The sequence below is a fragment of the Pygocentrus nattereri genome, chromosome 13 (genome assembly GCF_015220715.1).
Source record: "Pygocentrus nattereri isolate fPygNat1 chromosome 13, fPygNat1.pri, whole genome shotgun sequence".
NCBI classification, from domain to species: domain Eukaryota; kingdom Metazoa; phylum Chordata; class Actinopteri; order Characiformes; family Serrasalmidae; genus Pygocentrus; species Pygocentrus nattereri.
Window position 1 is genome coordinate 27,110,552 of NC_051223.1, and position 21,350 is coordinate 27,131,901.

Below are 21,350 nucleotides of genomic sequence, written 5' to 3' on the forward strand. Positions count from 1 at the left end.
GTGCCTCTCCACCATGAATCGATTAAAAAAAAAGCATTTTAGCCAAAGCTTTAACACAAAACTATCCAAAAGCAATGTCAAGCATCCGGCAATGTATTTGTAACCACTTCATGTAATGAGATAGCTTTTAGAAGCAGTGAACTCTTTGAGCATTTGGTTTCCATCACCACCACTGTGAACAGTTCTAACTCTGGTACTTTTCTTTAGAATAGAGCATTTCACATGTAACTAGTCTGAATGTCTTTATTTACATCTTAATGATCGTCCATGTATCACAGGGAAATTCTAGCAATTTTTCAAAATTGGTGGAATTAACCTTTAACACACAGATGATGTACTATAACTGATGAAAAAAAGAAGTGTGGACATTTTCATCAACCTTTTTGCATAATGCAGGATTTCAAAATATTATGAAGATATCTGGGCACAATCTGTTCTAGCTAACTATAGTTTTGTTAATAAAAATCGAATTGATAACACAGGCATAATTCCATGACATAATGTATTGCACAGTAATTTGTCACATCTCTTTAGTGCAAAACATGTTCGGGTTGAGGCGATACTACCCTACAAAAATGCAGTGTTTGAAGATATAAGTACATACAGTAAGTGAGTACATCCCTCACATTTCTGTAAATATTTTATTATATCTTTTCATGGGACAACACTGAAACTTGAATATAACTTGAAGTAGTCAGTGTACAGCTTGTATAGCAGTATAGATTTACTGTCCTCTGAAAATAACACAGCCATTAATGTCTAAATATCTGGCAACACAAGTGAGTACACCTCACAGTGAACATGTCCAAATTGTGCTTAATGTGTCAATATTTTATGTGACCACCATTATTATCTAGCACTGCTTTAACCCTCTTGGTCATGGAATTCACCAGAGCTGCACAGGTCGCTACTGGAATCTTCTTCCACTCCTCCATGATGACATCACGAAGCTGGTGGATGTTAGACACCTTGCTCTCTTCCTGCTTCCACTTGAGGATGCCACACAGGTGCTTCAGAATATCACAGTACATGTTGGAATTCATGTTTCCCTCAATGAACCGCATGGTCTGAGCACTGACAGGCTGACCTCCCTCTTCTTCACCCTCTGCAGCAATGCTGGCAGCACTCATGCATCTATTTTTTGAAGCCAACCTCTGGACATGACGCTGAACACGTGGACTCAACTTCTTTGGTCAACCCTAGTGAGGCTTGTTCTGAGTGGAACCTGTCCTGGAAAACCGCCGTATTACCTTGGCCACCATGCTATAGCTCAGTTCCAGCGTGTTAACAATCTTCTTATAGCCTAGGTCATCTTTGTGGAGAGCAACAATTCTATTTCTCACATCCTCAGAGACTTCTTTGCCATGAGGTGCCATGTTAAATATCCAGTGGCCAGTGTGAGCAAATTGTACCCAGAACACCAAATTTAACAGCCCTGCTCCCCATTCACACCTGAAACCTTGTAACTCTAATGAGTCACATGACAACAGGGAGGGACAACGACACAACTGGGCACAATTTGGACATGTTCACTGTGAGGTGTACTCACTTGTGTTGCCAGCTATTTAGACATTAATGGCTGTGTTAATTTCAGAGGACAGTAAATCTATACTGCTATACAAGCTGTATACTAGCTACTTTCAGTTATATCCAAGTTTAATTTCTATAGTGTTGTCCCATGAAAATATATAATAAAATATTTGCAGAAATGTGAGGGGTGAACTCACTTTTGTGAGATACTGTAGCATATAGTGCATAGTGAACAAACTGAGACACAGCAGAATTAAAGAGGGTTGGTAGTATCGTTTTTAGCTATACTAAGTGGATTTTGTCCACTTTTATAAATAATATACCATACCGTGTTGAAATTACATGAGCAAGTCTGATTACTTTGAGATGCAATGCAGTTCAAGTGACAATGCTGTTTGCACATTACTAATGGTATAAACTTCCTTTACTTTTTAGCTACACTAGCCTCATAGCTCTAATGCCAAATGGAAGAATACATTTCAGAAACCAAATATATATTGTCTGATCAACTACAGTTAGGGTGAGAGCAACATGGTCAATTTAATTCTTTCTCCAAATGATAACATTTAAAAGAAAGAATTTGAGGCAGTGAGAGTGAGTAAGAGACAGATAAACATATAAATATTTCAGCTGGTGAAGACTCACTCTCCCTCCAGAAGCAGAGACACCACTCAGCCGTGGAGACCTTGCCATCTCGGTACGAGTCACAGGAGTTGAAGAAGGGTCTGATGCACACTTCGTACTTCTCCAAGTTTATAGCAGCCAGCTCTGAGTGGTCCAGGTATAAATCATTACTGGTGTCCAGCTTAGAGAACATCCAGCCAATAGAGTCCTTACAGCCTGCCACCAAGTTCCTCTCAAACACTGCAGGAGGAGAAGAAGGATATGTAGCACATGCATGTGTGAACAATAACATAATGTGTGCTTATGTGAGTGTGTGTTGTTGCTAACCTGATGCTGTTCCTGATCCCTGTCTGCCAGAATTATTCGTTTTAGCGTTGCCATGGAGAAGCTGAAACCAATCCCTGAGTCTGTCTCCCAAATCAGCCAAGTCCTGACCTGTGCAGCTCTCTACAGAGTGAGAAAGAGAGAGAGAGAGAAGAGGGGTACAGAGGTTACAGAGAGTCATCATTAACACCAAAAAACTGTGGACCAACACTGACTGACAAAATTTGTCATCCTTTGGACTTGAAACTCACAGGCAGCAGCGCCAGTGAGAGAAATGCTGGCTTAAGTTGAAAGAATTCTACTGCTTCATACTTTAGTTCCACTTTATTTAGATGGTTCCCCACAGATTCTCAGATAATTTTGTAATTAAATTATTTAATGAAACAAAACTAAACTGCTTACAGTTATGGTTACAAATCAGTCAGAATTATGTTACGTACTGTATTTAGGTTAGACTTAGATTTTCAGTTGAGATTAATGCTACAACCAGAAAAAGGTGAATGTGATGCTTACTAAAATTATCAGAAAAATCTGAAAACCTGCTCTAGCATGTGAAAACCACTTAAATAGTTTTTTAGTGTTATGAATGTGTAACCAATTATATAATTGGTTATATTGCCATCTTCCCAGGATTTAATTGGAATGAGTGATATGACAAAAGAATATAACATTAATATACAAACATTTGACTTTATCAAACATTGTATATATTATATTGTATAACTATGTTATTTTCACAGTACACAAACTTTCCACACTGGTGACCTGTCCAGGGTGTATCCTGCCTTCCACCCGAAGACTGCTGGGATAGGCTCCAGCACCCCCCCGCAACCCTGACGGAGAAGTGGCTTAGAAAATGGATGGATGGATGGACAAACTTTCCACACTATTTCATTTTTTGAGATTTGTGGTGAAGTTGGAACGGACAAGCCAAATTTACAAATGGCTATGAAAAACTATGAGCACTAAGATGTTGATTCAATATTTCACATGTGTTGCACATTTCACATATGTCCAGTGAAGCAGGACCAATTATGCTCTCATTGTAATGAAACCTGTCCTCTGACAATATCCACAATATGCTCAAAATACTCAAAAAACATGTGACAAGATGTATAACAATTAAAATAACATATCATATTTCACCCCTGAACAATAAATACTAGCACCTTTGTTATCTTTATGACAGATATGCATGCTAAAGAACTGATTAATATAAAAGAGTAGCTGTTCCCATCAGATTGACGCAGACAGCTTCAACACACCATGACTTGCAGCTAAGACAGTGACAAGCTAATCTTTGGAAAGGGCCAATATTGATCCAAAAGCCAAAAGGTCACTGATCCAAGAGCAAAGGGTCACTGAGGTAAAATAGCCTATCATCACTGTACAGTACATTAGTGTATCACCTACCATGTAGTATCTTGCTTTCATTCAGTAAGAGCAAGTGCAGACTGACCCCTTGGTGCACTGCTCATCTCATCCGTTTTATATGTCTGACGTTTTTGATGGGGTGTGATACTGTGACAGAATCTTTTACGATTGTTTCCGTGACAAGCCAGTAAACAAGCAGGCTGTGTAGACTGTGGCAGTAAACTTAAATCTGACACACAGATGTTGCTCAGGCCAGCAAACAGAAAGTGAACTTGCAGTGCTGAATTGAAATTCTCTTTGCACCATGTGGAGTTAAGTTGGACAGTAATGAACATAACAAAAGCCAAATCAATACTGGTGATTATAGTGCCTGCGCAGCATGTATGACTGTAAGATGCTGACTCTAAGACATGCTCATAGTGAGCCCTGCCACAATAGCTTGGTGGAAAAACATCATGCTGTGTAGAAGCATCAAACTGAACTGGCAGCTCTCTGTAGTCCTGTGGTTTCCCTGGTGTGACTCTGGCTTAAACTGAGAAGGTTGTGCATGTCTATGGGAGTTATATTTCAGGCTCTTTGAGTTTTAAAGTGATGTGTCCTACAAATAACTTGTGCATGTACAAACAACCCCACTAGGGAGGACAATAGGTGATCTGAGCAATGAGAGACAGAGGCAGACAAGGTGGGCAGCACAAGAATTACAAAGCATGCGGCAAAAAGACAATAAGCATCAAATATACTAAGGCTGGCTGCTGGCATTTTTCAGAAAAGTACACCTCTTGACAATTAGAATGATACGAATGAAAGAAATGCGTACACTTGTCCAAACACAACACACAGTTGTAAAGCAAGCCCCCAAATTTCATATTCTTTGGATTTTTTAATACAAAACAAGTAAACAGAACTTCTGCATCAAATGACTTTAAAAAATGCTTTTCTTCACATTTCAATGCATTGTTACTTTATATTCTTGTAACTTTAACAAACAGAAAAAAATAGTAATTCATGGTGGATTTTCAGGTATGTTTTGGATCATTGTCTTGTTGTAGAAGCCAGCATCTTTTTCAGTTTGACTTTCTTGAATGACTGTGCTTCCAGAATTTGCTGATGATTAGTGGAATCTATTCTTTCATCTAGCAGAGTAATGTTTCCTGTTCCACTGGATGCAACACAATGCCAAAGCACAATATATCCACCCTCATGTTTAACAGTTGGCAAGGTGCTCAATTTTACCTAGGAAATCCAAAGCACTCATTTTCAGAATGCCTCTGGCATTATCTAAAAGTTGTTTTGCATCCTTTAGACATTTACTTTTTTGATGAGGTTATAAGTAGAATTTCCTTCTGATGACTGTTGTCTTCTGATGATCATGTTTGTACAAGCAGTGATGCATAGTAGAATTGTGCACCATCACTCAAGCTAAACCTTCCTGCAGGTAATTTTCAGTCCGAGTGTTGCTTTCTGGCAGCATATGAGTCTACGAGTTGTTGTAAGAGTTTTTTTGGTCTTCCATATCTTGCATTGACTTCTCCCAGTTAAAGCTACGCTATGTACGATCTAAAGATTTGGATACCCCTCTGGTGGAAATGTGTCTCTGCACATTTCCACAACATGCAGAGCAATATTTTGAGCATTGGTTGTAGGTAAATCTGATGATTGTGAGGATGTTGAAAGAGTACTGAAAGAGAATTTGGTGAAATGTACTCCAAAGATGAAAGTGAATAATCTACTACTGTCATCATATCATCATCAGTATAACATTAATTTTGCTCTAGAGGCCCAAACGTAGAACTTATTTTCAAGCCTATGCATGTTTTGTTAAAACATATAGACGTATGGCATGGGTCTGAAAAACTTTGTGTTTGCTTTTTCAGTTAAAAAAAATCTACAAAATATGTATCTTGGTCAGGGGAATCCAACTTTTTACATGTATTAGATATATACATAATACTTACACATAACTCTATAGCACTCCATAGTCCTAGTGTCTGTAATAGAGCTTGAAATGTGGTCCAACTACAGCACTATTCACATTGAACACTCAAATGTACAATTTTGGAACAGGAACAGCTTTTTTTTGTTAGCACTATCAGTCAGGATGGGTCAAACTCAGCTGAAAGCACAGTGCATGTACAGTGCAGCTGTAGTGTAACAGTGTATGTGTAGGGAGGCTCACCTGGTTTGGGAGCAGACATTGTATCTGTCTCCGGTTTCGGTACAGCCTCACTAACACAAGGACACGGTCCTGCACACTTCACACTCAACTCCTTACCACTCAAACATGCCTGCTGCTCCAGTTTACACTGCAGAGAAAGAGAGGAGGAAAAAAGAAGAGAGAAGAAAAACATCAGTGTAGTTCTTCATTACATTGTCATGAAGAATTATATAGTAAGATTAGAATGATAATTAAACTTATTACTCTTTATGTTTTATACTTGTATTAAGTAATTTTACTCAGAGAAATTGAAATCTTATTCTACTGGCAAACAATTTTGCTAGTTTCAAAAATGAATGTCTAATCCATTCTCACAGCTGCCATAAAATGCTATTTTTTGCAGGCAAACTATGCAATTTTTCTGGATGTCATATATTTCAATGACCAAGCCAGGCTGCATTTATAAAAATGCTTTTTATTGTGTTTAAATGCTATTTTTATTGTAGAAGTAGTACATGATTTTTGATATTAATAAAGCTGCAGTAGAGCTGTTCGTTTTATCTCAGCAGGGTCGTTATTGTGAAGAGGTGTAAATTGGAAGGTTCCCACCATTCCCGTCTTACAGCTCACTGCTCTAGCAGGTGAACACACAACACTTCACATACAGAAAGCTAAGTTAATCTGATGACAATAACAGAGAAAATATTTTATTTGAATATATAAAATAAAAATATCTGAGTCAATTTCCATTCATCAGCAGAACAGCCAACGCCAAAGAATTAGACAATTTCACTGGATAAAATGGCATAAAACTAACTGAGATAAAAATGTCTAAAAATAAGGTAAATATTCTTAGAACAATCTCATAATCTATTACGTATGTATCTCTTATGTATCTCGCCTAGATTTAAAACAATTTCACTTGCCAAGATATCATTTGTTGCAGTGCATGACTGCAGGTATAGGACAGAGCATGTTTATATATCAGAAAGAGATGGAGTGTGCTGGAATGTACTTGCCTTTGTGTGTGTGAGAGAGAGAGAGCAAGGGAGAATGTGGCTGTAGCTGAATGCAGTAGTTTGATTAATGGCCTTCGCTGATTTGAGTGGCGTATCACTCGCCTGCTGCCGGCTTTATTGATTTATGTATCGTTTTTAATTTTGACCTTGTGCACAAAAGGCACAGAGAAAATGACTGCTTGCTGTGCACCCCCTTCCTCTTGCCATTCCTCACTCTGTCCCTCCAATTCTTCACTCCTTTTTCCCTCTCCTCCTCTCTCTATCTCTCGCTCACTGCCTCTTGCAACTGCGGTCACCCCTATAAATATTTTATTTGGTTTCAAGTTGAGAGTGATGAAGGAATCAGTAGTGTGTCTGTGCAGGTTTGTGTGTGCCCCTGTGTTTGTGCGTTAAGGGGGTTATTTATGTGTGTATACCTGTGAAGCATAGTTATGTCCATCAGATCCACACACAGGGTTTGATGTAGACATATGGCATTGTTTACAGCTTACATGAGGCTTCAGTCCAGGCTGTCTGACCCTACAATACACCCAAATACAAGAGCAGCGTTAGTATTTAATGGCTCATATTTATCAAGCATAAGAATACTGACCTAAATCAGGTCTCATCAGTCCAGGTAATCCTATTCACTGCTATGTAAAAGGCATACACTGATCGCAGATCATCATTCTTACTCAGTCTGCTAGATACAGGCCAATGACCACATACATAATGTTGTTCACTGTATCTTAGCACAAAATTGTTTGTGGCACAGACAGAACTTTGAATGACAGCAGTGGCAAAAGGAGATAGAAAAAGAATAAAAGACATACAAAAATATGCAAAGTGGAGATGTCACAACAGCATGATGCACAAATGAAACAAAAGCAGGAAAATTCCAGAATGTTTTCTTTTCCTGGTGGTAAAAGAAAAGTGTAAGTGGTTAATATCAGCCCACTACAGTGTAGTAAAAATTAATGCCATACTGATGTAGCATTTCAATAATGAAATAGTAAGGCTCCAGATTAACGCTGTCCAGTTGTCCCAGCTGAGCATTAACACTTAAAACTCACAAAATATATCAGTCAGAAAATCACAAACTTGCCAGTTGTTCTTGGAAGGCATAAGCATAATAATGTTTAATGCAGAAACCTTTAGCCAATGATGTATCTGATGTTGCCTAGGCTGACATGACCCACTCAGAATCATATAAATGTCGAAGAAAATGAGAAAACAAGAAATGTTTAAACATGTTAGATTCCAGAAGAAAAAAAAATAATGAAGTCATTTTTATTTTAATAACTGAAGGCTTTAGAAAATTCATTTTTAATTCCACAATTTCTTGTGATCAGTTTAGCGACAATTTCAACTGGTGAATGGATCGAACAGTTATGCAAATAAAAGTGACTTAAGATTTCAGACGATGAATTCAACTTTAAGTGCAAAATGGTTGAGCTATTCTAAAGTTATAGAAGTCTGTAATAAAACTTTGAGCCTGCTGGTGGGCTCTGGCCATTTAAGGGGAATCTTGCATGTATTGGAGATGTATTTGAGAGTTGTACACTCTCAGAAAAAAAGGTACGATACTGTCACTGAGGCAGTACTCCTCTTGACACTGTGGTGGTAGCCTCAGGGGAACATCTCAGTACCTTTAGTCATGGAACAGATCTGTCCCATAATCCACTGAAATTATATTTTCTAAGATGTATTGACTCCACACACCCCGTCTCATTGCCAGGCTTTTTATTAAATGGTTCTGTTCTAAAAAAAATGAGTTTATAAAAAGATACAAATATCTACTTTTCCAGGTACAATTGGACCTTAAAACCACTGTTGTACCTCTGAGGGAACGTTTACACTGTTTGTACCTTGATGAACGAATCACGTACCTGCATGGTACCTTTATTTCTAACAATGTACTCCTAATTTAAACTCAAAATACTCATTAGCATTATCCTCTCACCATAGTATAATTTGGTATATCAGAGAGAATCTGTGAAACAATGTAGACAAACTGTACTTTTTATTCCATTATTTTATCAATACTGATAGCCAGTGAGAACTGAAGGCAAGGAGCAGCTGATGTTAAACAGCATTTAATTCCTTGTTCAACAGCATGTAGCCACAAAAATGACCCATAATCCATTAGTAAATTCTGCCATGTTCTTTCTGCTTTGTGTTGTGGATGGCTGAAGCTTTGATTGTTTGATCAGAGTGTATCAGTCTTTGTCAGCACAGCCACAACTCGCCCATTCACTGAGTTGAGTCTGCAGTTAATGGTGCTGAGAGAGAACAATATCACACACAGACACACACACACACACACACAGACACAGTCACAGAGGAAAAATAAATGCCCATTGCTGCAGATATAGACTCTGCAGGCAATGATGTTTTGGCCCATTAGTTTTGCCGATTATGCTGTAGCTCTTTAGGGCTGTTCCTCACTACAGCAGATAAAGGGAGAGTGCAGGGCAACCTCAAAGCACAGCTAAACACACACACACACACACACACACACAGAGTAAACTTTCATGTATGAACAGTAAATACGGGCATGATTTATAAAGAAATGCCTAAATTGGTGCTTTTCCACACAGCACAAAGGCTTTAGAATCTGAGAAAATTGCATTTAAAAGCCATACTGTAAAAAATATATATTGGCAAAAAATACTAGTTACTGGGCTGCTTTGAAATTTTGAGTTAACTAAATATCTAACAGCATGCTTTGTTCTTTTGCTTTTGAGAGGGATACAAGTAAAAGATAAAAAAGTTGTGCTTTTATGGGGTTTTTTTTGCTTAAGAATTTCTAGACCTCTACTTGCCGCAGCTCGTATTTTTTGTAGTTATGATCTAATACTTTCCCATAATTCTGTTTGTCAAATCATTCATTCAATTAAATCAAGTATGCTGGTGATAAAATTGAACAAATCCACACACACACACATTCTAAACTGCTAATCCTTCTGGGTTGCAGTAGGAAGTTGAAGCCTATCCCAGCAGTCATTGGGCAGAAGGCAGGAAACACCTTAGTCATGTACGATCAGCACCTTCAGCAGCTGTAAACCCTTTGCATGCCATTTCACACACATCTCTGAATTAGACTGAATGAAGAACGAAGGGTTTCAGATGTGATGAGTAATTCCTCAGTGATTTCCTGAGTGTCCATCGGTCAGTTTCAAACAGCCTGACATTTTGTGTGAGACTATATGGAATTGGTGGGTTGGGGAGAGGCAGATGACGTGTATCTCAACCCCTCATCATAGCCTCATAACTCCAGATGTGAGTCATGTACAATCTTGCTATAAGATGAAATCAAAAGGATGAGCTCAACAGATTCAGGAAAAGTTTGAACCGTATTTCTGCACTGTATTATCACCAATATAGAAAAACATATCTAGAAACTAAACTTTGAATTTGACGCACACGTGAGCTCATGGACACCAGAGAGTTAATCATTCATTTTGTATTATCAGTAATCCAGTATGCAGTGTTCTGTGACTTGCCTGTGCTCCAGTTTCTTGCGATTGATGCACATGGCTCGCTGATAGCCCTGGGCCACACACACTTTGTGTCGGCTGCATTTCACCTTCTGACACGGGTCCTTGGTCGTGTCCACACCTGCCAGGCAGCAGAGGTATAATTTAAGTATTATCAACTCACCCTTTACACAGCGTTTTCCTCACACCACAGTTCAGATGTTAGCACAGGCTTACTTTGTTTCCATTTCTTTTTATCCCTCTCGATACTACCAAATGTGCTACAGTCTGCTGCTTCCCAATGCCGGCAGTTGCTGAGCAGAACAATATTCATGACAATACTGAAAAGAAACATTGGATGTGGATGGGTACTAATAAAAAGTTATAGGGATATGATGCACTAAATAAGAGGCATACATCAGGTTTATGGTTCCTGTGAGAAGCTTTATTTTTATCTATGAAACGCAGGGATCTTAAATCTTGTCTTTATTTATCTCAGCTTAGACTGAATATGAATAATTCAAGGCAAGCTGAGTCAAAAAAAACAACTCAGGAACTGTGAGAGGGAACATGCTGGAAGCGAAGCTTCGTTAGAGAAAAACGCCATCTGCTCCAAATGTCTGATAGCAAACCAGATAAACAACTAGATAAACAAACATCCTGAAGCCCAGCTCACATTTTGATTAAATAAAGACATGAGGATTGCCTTCATGAGCCCTCATAAAAAGGCTTCACGCAGTAAGGAGCTTTATCTCTGTCTTGCCCTTCCTCATCAAAACAAAAACAATCTCTTTCACTGAGACATAGTGTTCTCCTCAGCAGAAAGGCGCCCACTTTCACTCCGCTTTCACCAACCACTCACACAATCTCCTTCACAGAAATATCTCAAAAGCTCACTGGGTGAAAGGAGATAAAAGTTGATGTTTAGGCTTGAATTCGATAAAATGCAGCAACCACGTTCATCTGGTAGTCTAACGCTGATGGCATCTGTGATAAATCACTGGTGGGTTGTTTTGTTTTGGGCTTTTTATCTGCATGTCAATTCCCATATCACTCTCTCATTGCTGTCACTCTGCGGGTTTAATAGTCCTCATCCAAATCGCACTGCTGGAGCATGTGACTCCATAGACCAGCGCACACAGCACTTATTATTCACTCTGACAGCTAGCTCAAATGGTTAAAGCTTCTAACTGGTGCCCAGGGAGTTACTGCTTCCAATCTCGTTCAACTGGAGGAAAAAAAAAGCAATTTCTAAATGCAAATGCAGACTGTAGTCAAGAATCTAAATGCAACAACTGAAATCCAGAACATTTCAAATGGACATGACTGATGTACAAAGACACTACTGAATGAAGTCTGAAATAAAGACTGAATAGCCTATCTTGGTTACATATGCATTTTCATTCTGCATTCACCAAGGGACAGTTATAATCTGCTCTGTATTTGTATTTGGTCATTTGCTACAACCGCAACTCCACAAGGCTATATTGCAAATTTGTATAAACTACTAGCTTTAAGGAACAGTGGTCACACTGGGTATCACAGTAAAGTCCATTAAGGGACACTGTGGCAAAATGTAAAATGGAACCATCACTGCATCTGTTAAAAATGTACTCGTCGCTTACTGCTGTGCCACATGCCCTTCAGAATGATGGACCCTGAAGGTGAAAGTAGAGTTTACAAGACTGGAGTGGATGGGGTGGATACTTGGGGGGGTAGACTGTTTGAAATCCATTAACTGATTTATTTCTTTAACAAACAAAAACTTTTGACTACCATCTTAATGACTGGCACCACAGATGTATTTATTAGCCTCTAGATCAATGGCTAAATGTCAGAATTTGTTAAGCAGCGTAGGGACGTGCAGCACAACGTACAAACAAGACTAGAGCTGGGAGGAGTGTGGTGCATGACAAAATGTGCTGCAGTGGGTTTTTGACTGGTGTTGGTTGGTTGCAAACTTTGGCGTTCAAACAATGCAGATGGCGAATCCATTCTCCATGATCTCCGTTCTCCATCACATCTTCACAGTGTCACATTTTTACATTGCAATATCACAATGTCACAGTGCATTTGCTAGTGCATATAGCACTAACAGTAAAACAGTGCTATACCATGCACTCTGTGTGGTTTTCTATATCGCTGTAAAAAGCTCAGAGGACACTATTTTGTGAGACAGACAGCTGCAGAATCACTGTTTAAAAATCATGACTGGACATAATTAGTGGCTGAGTGAGTCCCCAGACATGCAATGTATAACCAACTGTTTTCACACCAAATACAGATATCACAGTTTCATTTGAAAGTACATATATAGTATGTATAGTTTCACATATAATTATACATATATAGTACATATACAGTTTCATTTGAAACTACACTCTGAAAATTAAAGCAGCCAAAGAGGATTGTTTGAAATAATGCCACAGATTAAATACTTTTGATTCCCTAAAGAACCTTTCAGTGGAAGAATGTTTTAGAAATTTTAAGCACCTTCACATAACGTAAAGATTCTATACCAATTAAAGGTTCTCCAAACTACTACATGTTCAAACCACAAACCTCTCAGGAAGCATGTATTTTAAAGGAATTGTAACGGTCCTGTGAATATGTCAGAGTTTATGCCTAGGAAAACAATATTTTCCCAAGAGGGTAATCTCTCCCTTGTACCTTGCAGTAACAGTAGGGTTGTCTGGTCACTGTGAGATAAATCCATCATACTGTACAGGGGCTAACTTCTTGGCCACTAACAACTACTGCTCATCCTATTCTTTAGCATATGAGAACATCAGGAGACATTTTACAAAGAGGTGATATGACTAAAGTTGACTTCCATTGGATTGAGTGCAAACCCTTGTCATCAAGTCATGAAAATGTAGTCCTATTCATCCTCTAGTGTCTGCTTTCTGCAAATAATGATGTACAACAGTACTACAGCTACAGTACTAAAGCTAGAAAATGGGGTTCTGAGGACTGCAGAGAACTCTGTATATCTTTGGAAGATTGTTGTTGCAGGACTATAATTAGCAAGGATGCTAATCAAAAGCAGATGAATTAGATATATCTGACAGAAAGGGAAAGGCCTTCGGCTGTTTCAGCTGTTTCAACCAAGTGTCTCACTCGCAAAATATTCAAAGACTTGAACAATGGCCCCTTTAACTCATTTTAATCTGCTGCTAGAGGAGTTACAGCTCCTATATGTCCACAACGGCCACAGTAAAATAGATCACCAGGAGAATCAGAGGTTTCTATGCGCCACTGTTTTATTTCTTCATATAAAAGATGCACAAGCTATCCTTTACTATTGGATGTACTGTGAAAGGGTTAAATAATGGTGCCACTAATGTGTCTAATCTCAAATGTGTCAGATGCTTGTCATTCAGCCTTACATTTCAAACTACATAAATCCATTTGATAAACATTAATTTGATGAAGGGCTAAATTGCCCCTGGGTGTGAGTGTGTGTGTGAGGCTGTCTGTGTCTGTCTGTCTGCCCTGCGATGGACTGGCGACCTGTCCAGGGTGTATCCTGCCTTCTGCCTGATGACCGCTGGGATAGGCTCCAGCATCATCAGATTTCTTTGTAATATGGAAAGATGGAATAGAAGCAATAGAATAGAAGTCAATGAGACCAACTGGCACCTTTTTAAAAGCCTTTAAAAGGTTAGTTAATGTCCTTGGTTATCTTATCATGATATATCATGTCAATTAAAAGACAAAACTCTTGTGTCTCTATAATATTTGATTGAACTGTAGTGACATTGCCCACCTCTAAACACCTTCTGATATTCAATTACATTACTGACCACTACAGTGAAAAATAATGTTAGCTAATAATTTCACAGCATGTTTTCCCTCCTCCTCCTTCTGAATTGCCCCCTTCTTCCACCTCCCTCCTATGCGACTGCTGAAGGCAATTGACCACAGACTTGCTTCCGGATCTGACTCTGACATGATTGCTTTGGAATGCTCGTGTTTCACAATTCAATCAAATCCTAGAGGACAAAAGCAAGTCCTGTCCACAATTATTTCTTATTCTCTTTCAACCCAAAATAAATCATGTTAAGCAATAAAATGCGCTCCGATTTCTGTATTTATGTAGACTTTGAAGTTAGCTTTGAAACTGCAGAGCTTCTAGTATAACAATGCCATGAGTGCACAACAAAAATATTAATCAAATTGATATTCCCGTGAAGACACAGCTGTTATCTCTTTCTTAATGCAGAAACTCAACTCAAGGCTTTGAAAAGAGAACACAAAATTTCAGATTCTGTTTCTGATCCGGCTCCACAGACTTGGATCAGTGCATGTAGGGAGTGGGGGTTGCAATATTGTCCATTTCTCTCAGGAACAGGACATATGTGTGCAAAAGCTTGTTGACTGTAGTGGACAAGAGAGGCACACAAAGACGAGCATACATTTCCCTAGGCTATATTTTTGAGAGAATGGTTCTGTATCACCAAAGGACTTCTACAATGAAGAGTTTGTCTTTCTTTCTGTGATATTTCTACCACTATGGTCTGTGATAGATCAGGCTGCACCAACACAGCAGGGACTGGTGGTGAAGTCTTATTTCTCATGTTCTGCCCCAATACTTCATTCTCCTTTTAACAGGCTCACCATAAGACTCACTCATAATCCAATGCCACATCCAGATGCCTCAGGCTCAAACACATGTGAAGATGAAAGGATATCCCTTCCCATGCAATCTCCATCTTTATGGTAATCGTGAGACAGAGCAAAGATAAATAGGTGTAATGCTCAGTGAGATGAATAGTGGCTGTGGTATCTCTGCATCTCTGGCTGCAGGCTGTGTGAGTGTATTACTGACCAAATGAGGGGAAATTGGTCACATATTTCCCACTGTTTTTTTTTTTCCTTTTTTTCTCACAGCTTGAAGCTATTCTGAAGATGTTTCCATAGAAACGTGAGTGCATGATGGAATTTCTGCAGCATAGTGACATGCTCATTCATTAATGGAAGTCTCTCTCCAAACGCTCCACTCCTCTATCGTCTCACAACAACCATTTAAAAGAGCCAAAGCTGCTCTACTTCAGAACAGGGAATTAGCTTAGCCGTTCATCCTAATCTGCTTGTTTTTGTTGTTTTAGCTGGTTTATCTCCTCTCTCTGCTGCTTTCATCCTGCTGCTCTCTGGTCCTCAAAGGACCAGTATGGCTGCAAGAGCCAATTAGAACTTCAGATCCAAGGGTACAAATGTCAGAAAAACATGGACTACAAACACACTAGAGACACAGATTTTAAACACAGTGGTTACATGACACTGAAATCAAAGGGACTCAAATTAACTGCTGGGGGTCAGTTACAATGAAGAATCAGCACTCTTTACCCAACGGCGCTCTTTAACTGGATAGATACACGTACAGATAGATGAATGGATTAAAAGACAGAAAAATAGACAGGAAGGGAAACAGACAGACAGAGTAAGCGAAGAATTAGCACATTCTTTAACTAGATAGACAGACAGACAGACACATACAGATAGATGAATGGATGGATAGGTGAATAGAGAGACAGACAGACAGAGTAATCTGTACTGAGAATCAGTACTCTTTATCGAATATTCCTTTCTAACTAGATAGACAGACAGACAAACCAAACACATCTTAGCTAATTTGCAAATTCCTTTATCATGTATATGTAAAATGGTGAAAAGAGATATTTCTGAAGTGATTATGTATATTATATGGCCATAAGTATGTGAGAACATCTCCTAATTATTAAACTTAGGTGTTTTGGCAATACTAATTGCTAAGAGGTGTATAAAGTGAAGCATGCTTTCTCACTCATGCACAGTATGATAGATACAGATACAGCACATTCAAGCAGGGAATGATCACTTATAATGACTTATGATTCAATCCACACTGAACTGCTCTATTTCAAAAGCTTCTGTTAGGAGACATTTCTGAGGAGATTACAAATACTGTATGGAAAAAAGTATGACAAACAGACAAACATCAGCGGTAGAATGGATCAAAATAAAGAGGTCAGTGACATTATATGTAACACTGTCATGGGATGCCATAAGTCATTTTGTGAAATTTCTGCTCTGCTAGATCTGCCTCAGCCAGCTGTAAGTGTTATTACTGAGAAACAAAAACTTCTATGAGCAACAACAGCTCTCACAAACTCTCAGCAGAGCCAGAGATATGCACACGTAAAAATTGCCCATCCTCTGTTGCATCACTCACTTCAAAACTCCAAACAGCCTTGGAAGCAACATCAGCACAAGAACTGTTCACAAAATGGGTATCCATGGCTGAGCACCTGCACACAAACCAAGGATCACTATATACAATGCTAAGTGTTGGCTAGGGTGGTTAAAAGTACGGTGCCACCAGACTCTGGAGCAGTTCTCTGTAAGTGATTAATCAGGGCAGTCTGACGCACAAATCTGCCAAGAGAACTCTGCCTACTGGAATCACCAAAGACAAACAACTGTAGTTGAATGAATCACACTGAAGAGATCAGTGACCTTAAACGTGGCAGTTAAAGATGTGGAAGAATATCCCTGCATATTTCTTTGAAACGCTGAAAGCAGGTCTCTTGAAACATATAAAAGCTGTAATAAAGGCAAAGGGTAGACACACGAAATACTGAAAATTCTTATTTTTAGTCATTGAGGTTTCTATTTATGTTAAATTTATGTTTTTTGCTTTTTTCCTGAGGCTGAAAAATGAATAACTTATACTTCATGGCTGTTCTGACTGTAAATTGAACAAATGAAAGGGTGGTCTCTGACTTATGCACAGTACTATAGATAGATAGATAGATAGATAGATAGATAGATAGATAGATAGATAGATAGATAGATAGATAGATAGATAGATAGATAGATAGATACAGCACATTCAAAGTTGGAAGGATGAATTATGATAGCTTTATGATTCAATCCACACTGAACTTCTCACTTTGACCTTAAGCGATCAGTCTGCTATCGCAACAAATTATGCAAAGCTCAGCCTGCAAAAAGCTACAGACCGAAATAAATCCAATTTCTTCTATTCTTAAAGGAAAAAAACACTGAAATTTAGCTATTATCAGACAGAAAAAATATTAAGCCTAGCTATAATTAGTGCCACATGTAATGGGATTTTGGATTATAGTGCATAATTGGTGGTCCCTCACTAAATCATTAGGGCCATTTTAAAGAGAATTGGACTACATTACATGCTGATTTCCTGTGACAAAGCTTTTAAGATTTAAGATTTTGACTAAGACAGTTACACAAGGTGGACATGACTAATGCTGGAATTGCATACCAGAGGATAAACCAAACATCAGAAATGATGAATGATTTTAAAAATACTGTTTGTCATTTATGTTTTAACAGTTTGAAGAAACATGGCTTTGTGATTTTACCTCAGCAATGACGTATTTCTGCAACCACCTGCAGACAAAGCTATGCCTTCTCCATGTGCCTTAGATTTAAACAGTATTTTGTCTTTTATCAAAGAACTAAAGCCTACATCCTTTCCATATAATGGTGAGCTGTCCTTAAAGGACATTTTGTAATATGCAAGTTTAACAGGTCATCCAGCTCTGACTGATTACTCTCTGATTTCTCTCTGTCTTTTAACTCAGCTGGAGAGGGAGGTGACACATGCACTGCAGAAGCAGATCCTTTGGGGTGTTGATTAATGCTGTACAGCTGAGATGAGGATGCTCTTGTCTCACAGACGCATCAGTTATTCTCACTGATCTGAGAACTGACAGAGACAAGGGTTAAAAGCCAAAAGGAGAAGCCTACATGTGCTCTGAGAAAGTGAGTGCGTTGGTGACCACAGAATGCAGATTATATACTAATTATCTACAGGATCTAGTTAGCATTACCTCAGTTTATGCTCCTTATGGTACCACTCTAGATTACAAGCATTTAAGCTCCCAGGCAAACATCCTAATAGGGTGGAAAATATGTCAGAACACAATGCGAACAATGACTCTTCTATTGATGACTGTGCAAGCATGTGCGCTTATAATCATGTTTATGATTTCATGAGCAATATTTGGTTAATACTAGTCAAATGAGTAATAGCAAGACTAAGTATTTACAGTTTTTTTCTCCATGCCTACAGTGCTAAAACAGAGCACTGCAATACATTCTGGTATTCTAGGCTCCTCTATTATGTAGATTAGCCAGTTTTACTCACTCACCTAAAACCTGAACTTCGAAGCAAACACATTTTAAATCCAGAATTGAGTGCTAAGATTTAGCAAACAAACAAGATAGAAACATAATAAAGCATGGCTTAAAATTATTTATCTGACCTATCTGAGAACTACCTAGGCCTGGCTTTAATATTCCGGTTTCAAGCCCTCAGTCCAAGATTCCCAGTCTGCTACACCACTGAAGGAGAACTAAATACAAGTGAGGAGAAATAAGCAGAATGGGCTCTGCACATGCAGATTGTGTTGTAGTTTACCCCGCAGTATCTGTGATTCACTAAACCATTATCAGGTTTTAATAGTCTTCAAGAAAGTAAGGTTCAGTTTTATGTTGGATGTGCATCCAAGGGACATCACATGATTGGGACATCACATGATTAACAAAGAGCAGATAAAACAGCAGAAACAGCCACGTCTTTACTTCATCCTTAAAGGGTGGAACACAACTCCTACGTCCACTGCCAACATTAAAATAGTTACTTCAACACAGTGTGTGAAGTTGCACTGTATTTGCTTACACAGAAAGACATAGAGTGCATTAGAGCAGAGTGACTATTAGCAACTTACAAAAGAACACTTTGAAAAGCAAGAGATAAATAATTCTGTTAACTTCAAGGTTGGAATCATGATGACTGACTTATCTCATATCATTGTCAGATGATTTGAAGAGCCCAGAAAATGTGAGTGGTAAGAACTACACAATTCAGGAAAGAGTGCTTTGACATAAACTGGTATTAACAAAACCTGTGAAGCACTGCCCTGCTCCTATGAAGCTGAGATATGGTGAAAGCAGTGGAATACATCATATGGTTCTGATGTACTCACTTTCCTCAGAACCCTGGGGATCTTCCACAGTTCGGACATAGTCATCCTATGGAAAAAAACACATACTGTGTATGACAAGGATTGTTTGTGTACAGTTAAATACATCACAGCCAGGTCCAATTGATGCACGCATAATTAATGATTCTTTAAAATTCATTATTATATTATGAACATAAAATCATTATTATTATATATCTTTCACCATGGGAACAAAGATCACAACTTGACGGAAACCAGTGCAAACTCGCTCAATCTGCACAACACCCTCAGTGACTAAAAGATAAGATGAATATGACATATAAAAGATATATATGTCAGTGTGCTGCACATCTGCTTTACTCAGAAACAATGTGCATTATTTGATAGCATCAGCCTAATTCAGTCAACAGCCACATTTCTTTTGGCCAGGTGTCCAATTTTATCTGCAAAGAGCCAATGTGGCTGCAGGTTTTCACAAACAAGCTATAGCACACCTGATTATACTTGCTTAATTGCTGGTCAGTCTCAAAGAACTGGTCAGGTGTGCTCCTCCTTTCTAGGAAGAAAGCCTGCAGCCACACTGGCCCTTTGTGGATAAGACTGGACACCTCTTTTCTAGGTCTATAGCTAGCCTGCTTTATGTGGAGTTATTTCCCTCCCACCAAAAAAACACAAAAAGACACAATTAAAAAAGAACAAAATAAGAAATAGTCACCTACCTCCACTTCCTTCAGTGGTGAGATGGAGAGCAGGAACAGGAGGGTAAGAAAAAGGGAAAAAGAAGAGAGGGAGACAAGTGAAAAGACTAATCAAAGACTCAGGAGTATTTTCTATGCAATGCACATGTAAAAGACTGTGCTTTAATTGTGCTTTTATCACATACTTTGTGCTTGAGGAAGATAGATGAGCATGTCTGTGCATTCCAAGGACGACACATAAAGAAAGATTATTAGAGCTAATCGCGATAAGCATACAGTTGATGAGAGCTGGCTGGATTCCCGCAGCATGCGCTCTCTGCTTTCCTATCATTGTGATAAAAGGCTCTTGTGTGAAGCTAAATAGCAACCAATATATTTCATATTTTATTTTTATTCAAATTTCTTAAGTTTATAGTCTTACTTATCTTGGTACATCTACTTTGAATCTTAAAAGCTCAGTCTGAGTTTGTCTTGGTTTTCTCAGTCTGGTGCTTTGTTGTTTATGGTAAATGTTAAAGCATTGACCCAACATCAGGAGATTATGAGTTGGGACCCCTGTGATGCCACAGTCATCCATAACTGGGAGCACAAGAGGAGAAAATGCCTGGGGGGATGCCCAGCTAATGGGGAAAATGAGCTACAAACAAGTTCTATTATTAAAGGAACTTTTGACTAGGCCAATAAGTTTGAGTTATGTGTTCTCAAGCTGAGTTCAGTAAAGCTCTGTTATAAGTTCACTTATAATTTTAAGTTGAGCAAATTTTTTACAGTGCATTATAATAATCTCATTAAGAATATTTTATATTCTGACCCCTGTACATGGAGAGCAAATTTGTGTTAAAAATATTAGAACACAAAGAAAATTATGGCTTTTTTTTTTAGCATTGAGTAAGGCCAAAACATACGTTCCCTCTCAATGCTCATCCTTGCTTAATAAACACTAAATGCTTAGCGCCTCTCACGCATTCTCTAATTTATAATGCGTTGCCAAAGCAAACACAGCTCCACTTGCTCATTTTAGCACCTAATGTGTAAAAAAAGCATTCAGTCAGCATACATCCCCTTATGCTTGGCGGAGACGTGAAGTACGAGGTGCAATGCAGCTTTGATGAGAGCAATGGACGTCCTTACTTGATTTCAAGTCAGCCAGCACACTATGACAAAACCCTGTGTGC

At 38.6% G+C, this 21,350-nt stretch overlaps 1 protein-coding gene across 1 annotated transcript in view; it reads right to left on the bottom strand.

Annotated features, from left to right (window-relative positions):
- The window catches only part of LOC108430824 (SPARC (osteonectin), cwcv and kazal like domains proteoglycan 2), a 46,205-nt gene that overhangs the window by 5,761 nt on the left and 19,094 nt on the right, over positions 1-21,350 (bottom strand). Inside the window, exons 2-8 of the mRNA XM_017703569.2 lie at positions 20,197-20,205; positions 19,499-19,544; positions 10,512-10,626; positions 7,443-7,545; positions 6,029-6,155; positions 2,482-2,601; positions 2,176-2,394 (exon numbers count right to left, since the gene is read on the bottom strand). Of these exons, the coding sequence (XP_017559058.1) occupies positions 2,176-2,394; positions 2,482-2,601; positions 6,029-6,155; positions 7,443-7,545; positions 10,512-10,626; positions 19,499-19,544; positions 20,197-20,205 (739 nt within the window). The remainder of the gene's footprint in view (positions 1-2,175; positions 2,395-2,481; positions 2,602-6,028; positions 6,156-7,442; positions 7,546-10,511; positions 10,627-19,498; positions 19,545-20,196; positions 20,206-21,350) is intronic.